Raw genomic sequence first — 8,236 nt, 5'->3', positions numbered from 1 at the left:
AAATGTTTTGAGAATGATGAGGGCAATGAATGTACAAATGTGCTTTACACAATTAATGTATGTATGGATTGTGATAAGAGCTGTATGAGCCCCTAATAAAATGATTTTTAAAATAATAATAATAACTCCAACTCCCAAACAGATTCCAAAATTCACACACATACACACACATACATACACAACCACACTTCTAGAACAGGCTTGGCTTTGTCTTGCCTTGCATTTTTTACATGTGTCACATGCTCCACTTGGAATTCCCTCTTACCTTCAACTTCATAAATTCTATCTTTTTAACTTCAGGTTGTCATAAGTGAACAATTCATCTTGAAAAGATTTTCTTCTGTTATATCATTTACATGGAAAGTTAGAAGCCACCCCTTTGCTTTGCTTCTCTATGCTTCTCAGATAATCTGAATATGCTGATAATAAAATGTTAATAAAACTTTCCTATACCCATTGTTGTTCCTTACTCTTTTATATAAAGACTAGTCAAAATGGAGTCTTATCATTTTTTATCACAGGAAAGAGGAAAATAACAGGTACGTCAAAATATAATATATGAGGCACTATTCAAAACAACAACAAAATAATGGAAAGTTGACTTACTGCTCTAAGTTACTGCACCCAGTAGCGTCGCCTGGGAAGGTTCTCTAGGGAAACAGTGAATTTTTTTCGTAAAAGCAGTTTCACTCGACCTTGGTTTTTGTGATGGCCAATTTAAGAGAACAGTGTGCAGCTGTGAAATTTTGTTTCCTGTTCGGGGAAACTGCTGTGATGTTGAGCATAGCTTACAAAGACAGCGCTCTGGAAAAAAAACTCAAGCATATGAGTGATTTTCTCTTTTCAAAAAGGAGAAATGCCGATTGATGATAAACCTCATTCTGGATGTCCATCAACTTCCCAAAAGATGAAAATGTTGCCAAAATTCATGCGCCTGTGCTTGAAGACCAACAATGGACCATTGAGATGGGAAAGAGATGGGAAAGCTATCTGGACTATCTTGGAGCTCTGTTAAGCGTATTTTAGTGGAAGATTTGGGGGAATGAGAAGGGTCACTGTGCAATTTGTGCCTCCAGTTCTGACCGACCAGGAAAAAGAGTTTCGAGTGGAAACATGCTATGCTTTGAAAGAACACCCCTGAAGCAGCCCAGACATTTGGTTTTTTTCCCCAAGGTCATTACTGGTGACTAGACATGGTACTATTCCTACAATCCCAAAAGCAAGCATCAATCAAGCCAGTGGTAGACACCATCGTCACTTTGCCCAAAAGAAGCTCCTCAAGTAAAATCAAAGATCAAGACAATGCTCACTTGTTGTTTTTATATGAGGGGGATAGTGTATTTGGAGTTCATTGCACTAGTCCACACTGTTAATCAAGCTTTCTCTTTAAGGCCTGATTTGTGGCAAACTGGGGGACTGGTTTTGCAGCCATGACAATGCATCTGCTCATGCAGCCATCTCACTGCACCAGTTTCTGGCAAAAAAAACAAAAACAGAAAAAGCAGCATGACTCTCTTGCCTCGTGCACTTTACTCACCTGACCTTGCTCTGTGCAACTTCTTCTTGTTTCTGTGAATGAAGAAGCACATGAAATGACAGAGATTTGATGACATAGAAGAGGTGAAGGAAAGAATGAGGGAGGGAGGTTCTATCATCCATCCCAACAGATAAGTTTAAAAACTGTTTCTAAGAATGGAATTGCAGATTTGACAGATATATTAAGTGTAATGGAGAGCACTTGGAAGGTAAAAAAGTTGTTTTGTTCCAAAAACTTAAATACATAACTTTGAAAAGTAAATTCCAGTTATTTTGTGGGGGGTACATCTTAATATACATTCTCATGACAGTACACAGTCCCTCCAAAACATCCCACACACATGCAATAAAGGAACTGTCATATAGGAGCTACCATATAATATGAATCATTTCTGTCTGGGTATTCTCTGGGTCTGGAGATTATTTGTAGATAAGAGCAATTAGGTTCTGTAGCCAAACCACCGTAAAATGAAGCAAGCCACTTGGTGGGGGGAGGGGAAGCGCTCAGGGGCTTTTGAGGTCAACTAGTACTAGGTCAAGATGATGACTCACCTCATTGCTGGTTTATGTTACCCGATTATAACATTACCGATTGATTATGTTATATGTTGGCTATATGATGTGCATGCCTTTTGAAAGATCTGTAAGCTCCATTATATATACCTCTTAGAAAATACATCTACTCTCTCAGTCCTGACACTGGAGGAGGAGCCCCTGGCCCCGGTGTCTGTCTGTCATTATTACTTTCCACAGTTGCAAAGTTGCTCCTGAGGAACTGTTTGAGTGTTGGGGACCCCTGCACCCCCAACATAATAATCAATAAGTACAGTTCAGATAAGCATGACTGATAGATTGTTCAAAGCATCATAATGTGTTTCGATCTTTTCCTGTATTACTTAGCATCTTCATCCCATGTTCTATCTTATACCAGCATCATGCTTGCTCAACATTCAGCAGAAGCCTTAAAAAAGCATCAGTGGAAAAAATAACATGTGAGGATGAAAAAATAAATCAAACAAATTGGTGGTGAGAAAAATAAGTACAAAATATCCATGCAATATTGTGTGTGTGTTCTCGAGTGCACACTCGTGTGTGTGTTTGGTAAGTAATTGCTAACCAAATACTCTGCAATTCCTGGTAAAAGGAGAAGGATGAGGAAATATGGTTTCCACCACAAAGTAAGAACTCAAGGAAAACCTAAACATGCCTTAAGATATGATCTTCACAGACAGTAGCTTCAGTTCCTTTAGTAACAAGTGAAGAAGTTGCCAGATTCTACTGTGTTTCACTCAGAAACTGAGAATACATCATCTCTTACTGATATATATTTATTCTTCTTTGGGGACATTTCTAGCACCTAAAACACAGAGGAGAAAACCTACCTATCAAGGACTGGGAGTTGTTTAGATTTCTCTAATGTATAGTATGAATGTCTCAAGCCCAGCAGTTCACAACCTTAAGTATGCACCAGAATCATCTACGGAAGTTGTTAAATGACAGCTTGTTGGGCTGAAGCCCCAGAGTTTTCTATTTTATAGGTCTAGGGTCCCCACTTCCCAGGTGATGCTAATGCTGCTCTTCAAGAGTGAACACTGTGAGAATGATTGACCTACACTCAGTAATATTATTATCCTAACAAATGATTTAGAGTAACCCTAATGCAGGGCTGCTACTTCACTTCAACCAACCAACTCTATAGCTTTAATTCTACAATTATCTTCATTTATTTAAGGGAAAATCTTCCTAACCCTAACCTCCCAATCTGAAAGTTGTCTGTCTTATGTGGGCACACTTAGAATTCTGTGGGTTCCTTTGGACACTTCTCTGATTGGAGCTGTAGTTATTAGTCTTGTCTTCACAGAGGATCAAATGACCTCTTCAGATCAAGTACGACATCTTCCTTATTTTTCTCTCCTTGGAGAGAAAGCCTGACACTTTGAGCATGCTTATAATGTCCAAAGACAGCATTTCCTCTCCAGTCAACACCCCTGCCAGAAATAGACCTAATATATCCTTACATGAGCTCAGCTCAGCTGACACACCTTTTAATGTGTTCACTTTTCTCAGACATCAGTGATCTTCAGAGCCCTGACAAACCAAAATCTAGAGGGTACAGTGACATTCTCTGAAATAAAAGATGAATGAAGTCATGGCCCAAACTAAAGCGGTTACTTGTGTTTGGCTTTCCAATGTTCTGTTCCCAGTTATACCTGCAGAGAAAGTCAGCGGCGAACAATGGCCTCGACCGGTCAGTGTGTGGCTCTTCAACGACTCACTGTCAGGTGCTTGTGCCTAGAGCCCCTGAAAGACTTTATGAACACGCTATCTCCATAATAGCTCCTCTCTTGTGGCTGGCAAGAGGAAGGGCTGGTTTAGGGATCTTTCTCTCTTGGGCTTCTTTCTCCCTGCAGATATACACACACTTCCACTGTAAGAAGAGAGATTTCTCCATTTAAATCCAGATAAAATAAAAACACTAATGCTCTTTTTGAGGTATCTGAGAATTGCATGAACTGAGACTTGTTGTAATGCAAAGTAGAATCACTTGGGATCAGGTAGGGCGTGTCTAACAGGCTCTTTAAGAAGGCAATATTATTAGACTAATGAAACTGACTTAACCTTACATATTAGCTACATTATTTTTAAATTACTACTAAAATGAGTACTTTATAATTTATCTGGTCCTTAGTTGTTATTTTCAGAAATATTCCCACAAGGGAAATATATGTCACTTAAATTAATGGTACAAAATTATGAACACTCATTTAAAACATGTAATGGTAGTTAGACTCAAGTAAGTCAAGATTTCATTTTTAGGATAATCATAAGATGATAATGTTAATTACAAATAACCCCACTAAATGTAGAAAACAGCTTTCACCCAAGCAACCACAACATTTTTCTATGCAAAAATTTCAATTCTGAATTTTAAAATCAGATTTAATTATATGTTGCTAAGGAAACAGATTGGGGCCACATCTAACCTCTGGCTCCCAAGGCAACTTTTCCACAAGGTGAATATCAGACATGTCTTCACCCTCTAGCCCTTTAAATCCAATTCTGACATTAAATGCCCCTCCCAAAGCACTCTACTTCTATGTCTGTGTCCAATAATCCATTACAATGGCCACACAGAACCCACAGACAATGCTCAAGATTATGGGATTTATTTGGGAAGTTAGCACATTACAGCTGAGGTAAAAAAAAAAATGCTCAGGATACAGTTGTTTAACCACGACCGTTTCTTCTCTGCCATGACTACAGACAAGTCTCTCTCTAGCCATCAGCTTCTTGGTCTGATCTCTGACCTACTTGCGCAACATTATAAAGCTCTTTTGGGGCTGCTAATAAATATCCAAAGGACTTGCCATTTCACTATAAGCTGCAACCAAAATGCACTCGGCTTCAGCTTGGCTCCGATTCCATGGATCAGAAAACTCAGCTCCTCTAAGTCTCCAAAGGCATTCATCCCTAAAAGGTAGCCTCCCACCTCAAAGCACTCAGTTTTCCTTGCTCCGTGGGCTGGGAAGTCTGTCTCATTCCCTTGGTCCTGGTTTTGATGCAGCTTCTCTGCCACTCCTCTAGTGTCACAGCTGTTTCCTGGATCAAGGAGTTTCAATGAAGAAGGACGTCAAGGTCCAAAGAAGATGCTCCACTCCTAACAAGAAACTTTCCATTTGCTAGTAGTGAAACCCTCTTCCTGCTCATGAGATGGCTGGTTTTATACCCAGCAATTTGAACAATATTACTATTGTTCCTCATTTCTTAAAAAATATATAGAATTATCAAGTCTATAGTATCCCAATTCAAATGCCATTAAAATTTTTGAGGAAAGCACTGGAATTTACTTTACCAGAAACTATTTTGCATGTGGACTCAAAAATAAAAATTGCAAAAAAATGAGGAGGACTTTTATTAAAATTCCAATAGAATCAGAGATTTCCTTGTTCATGTGCCAGTAAGTAGTTTCTTGTTACTGGAGGCACTTGAACAAATCTTCCATGTCTATTTAACAAAGACCCTTTAGACTCTAACTTAAAAGATGATTCTAGATTTGATGACTTTACTTTCCCATAAACACGACATTCTAGGTAGCCAAAAGTTTCTACAGTAATGACCAATGTGGAAAATCTGCCAACTATTTTTTGCATGCTTTCAATCAGCAAGTTATAGAGAATTTGGAACTGTTTAATTAAAAATGACAATAAAATAGTAATATTAAATGACAAATTTTAGAGATTTGTGTAACCAATCTATAAGCAGACACCTGTCAGTGATCAAAATAATTTTTTGTTTCCTTCTAGTCTTTGTTCAGGAGCCTTGGTAGCATTGTGGATTACCACTGGGCTACTAATTTCAAGGTCAGCAGTTTGAAACCACCAGCTGCTGGAGAAATATGAAGCTTTCTACTCCAGTGAAGTTTTCCAGTCTTGGAAACCCACAGGGACAGTTCTACTTGGTCCTATTAAGTCACTATGAGTCAGAAATAACTCAGTGGCACTGAGAGTTAAGAGAAAGATTCTCTGTTCAGTGACAATCTAGCAACATCTTATTGTCAAAAACAATGCATCTACATGACCCCAATCCACACTGTCAGCCACATGCTAGCAACTGAGGTGAAGCAGCAAGACCAAGACTCTAAGATATGACTGAGAACAAGGAAGGTATAACAGTGCCATGACATATCATCTTGAGCTTGAAATATGAAAAGATTTTATTAAAACACTGCACAGTAACCGAGAAATTGCACTGGAAATGAACGAGAATATGTAGGACAGGATCTTTATATCTCTGAAGTATGTAAACTATCCACAAACATCCTTCTTTGCAGATAATACAGGAAGCACAGTACATTGATAAAATAATAAAATGAGCTTTCATTATATTGTACTAGTTTGTTTCAGACTCTACTTGAAAAACTCATAAATTAAGTAATCTAAACATCAGAAAAATCACATGATGAAAAATATCATTCTTTTTAAATCTAGGAGTTAAAGATTCTTTTAGAAAAACTGAGTCATATAAGACTTTTTGAAGTTACCTTGGAGAATATATTATATTGACAACTTGACTCTTACTTTAAGAAGACTTCCATGGAAATAAGAAACAAAACGTGTACATATGAATCAATCTGGTTGTATTCAACAGAAAGAACTATAATATTAAAGCATTGCATTATTGGCTATAAAAACATAAAGTTGAAAATATGAATGAAGCAATTTCCCAGGCTCAGAGTATTTTACAATCTCAGATCAGTTGGAGATATTACCCAGGGCTCCAGGTGGTCAGAAAAATTCCATTAGGAAGATTAAACTAAGGTGTTGTGGAGTAGACGAAATTTAAAATGAGACTTACAATACTAGTGGTTTGCCAAATAAAGCACCAATGCTTGGATTTCCATGTAAATGCAGGTGTTTCAGGTTTTTTCATGTGGAAAATGGAGAGTATATGATAAATATCAAGAAGGGCATTTTTAGAAATAATGGGCTGCGGCTGAATGGAATGGTGCCTGAGCAGAAGAGTGCTTGAGCTTTGTATTTTGGTTGGCATCAGTCTTATAAGTTACAAATCATGGAGAAAGAAAGGTAATCAAAGCTTTTTTTGATGAATACAATAATATAGAAATATTTTATTATAAAGTCACAAAAATTGTTATCTTTATCATAGAGCACCTATAGTAGGGGGAAAAGTCTTGAATAAGGCTTATAAAGTAATATCAATCACTATCCAAAGAGAGACCTAGTTCTTAATTTTTAATGTAAATTAATCCTAGAAAATTGTAACCAATGTCTAATCCCACCGTATTCAGATCAGATAGGGAACTTCCAAGTAGAGCTTTAAAAACCCCACCACTCTTGATGATTGGATCCCACGGGAAGCTATGCCTCTCCCAACACAAGATAAAAGCACTGGTACAACAGGGATGGAAGTAGAATGAGAACAATTTTATTGTATATCCAGATAGACAGGAGGGTGCTCATGTGGATGATGTCTGAATTATGATGAAGAAGTCAGTCAGAATAGAACAAAGGAAAAACTTGAACAATCGATTGCACATCTAAAGAAAAGACACTCACTTAAAGTGCATATAAAAATAAATTTTCTTAAAATATTAAAGACTCCTTAGAAAAAATGAAAAAAAACTATAGGAAATTCATCTGCTGTGAAGTGACATTATCTAAAAATATTAACTAGAATGCAGTGGATGGCAAATGTCACTCACTCACCTCTGAGAATCAATTTTGTGGAGTTCCTTCAATATCTCTGCATGAGACTTACTTATGACACAAATCAGGCTGAGCTGTGTCAGGCTGAACCCAGAGAAATGATGTACATCTGCATATAACGCATTCAAGAAATTAAGAAGCATTACAAGAGAGTTGAATCACATGTGTTCTTTAATTCATTAACTAATCCACTCTGATCTCCTAGCCAAGTCTCAGGGTAAACTTCCAGGTAACTCCAGAATCCAAAAAGGAAAATGCACTAGAATCTTTAGCAAATAGGGGCCTAGACAAAGATGACGCCATAATCTACTGACGCATTATGGGAAGAAAAATACTAACTTATTTATTGTAGTACCTTAGTAAATTTCCTATGCACCGTGAAAATGATTGAATGTTGGCAGTTTCTATCCGCAAGATCAGATCTCATTCATTTCATGTCTTGAACCTTTTCAGCAGCTTCCGGATTCCCTGCT

General features: G+C 37.5%; 1 protein-coding gene across 1 annotated transcript in view; it reads right to left on the bottom strand.

Moving 5' to 3' along the window:
* Positions 1–5,395: 5,395 nt before the first annotated feature.
* Positions 5,396–8,236, bottom strand: part of LOC101643050 (olfactory receptor 56A4-like) — a 3,916-nt gene continuing 1,075 nt past the window's right edge. The window contains exon 2 of the mRNA XM_013008430.2: positions 5,396–5,492. Coding sequence (XP_012863884.2) covers positions 5,396–5,492 — 97 coding nt within the window. The remainder of the gene's footprint in view (positions 5,493–8,236) is intronic.

This window comes from Echinops telfairi, unplaced genomic scaffold (genome assembly GCF_000313985.2).
Source record: "Echinops telfairi isolate 266 unplaced genomic scaffold, ASM31398v2 ScPeMD7_41;HRSCAF=154, whole genome shotgun sequence".
In the NCBI taxonomy this organism is placed as follows: Eukaryota; Metazoa; Chordata; class Mammalia; order Afrosoricida; family Tenrecidae; genus Echinops; species Echinops telfairi.
This window is presented reverse-complemented; position numbering and strand designations above follow the sequence as displayed.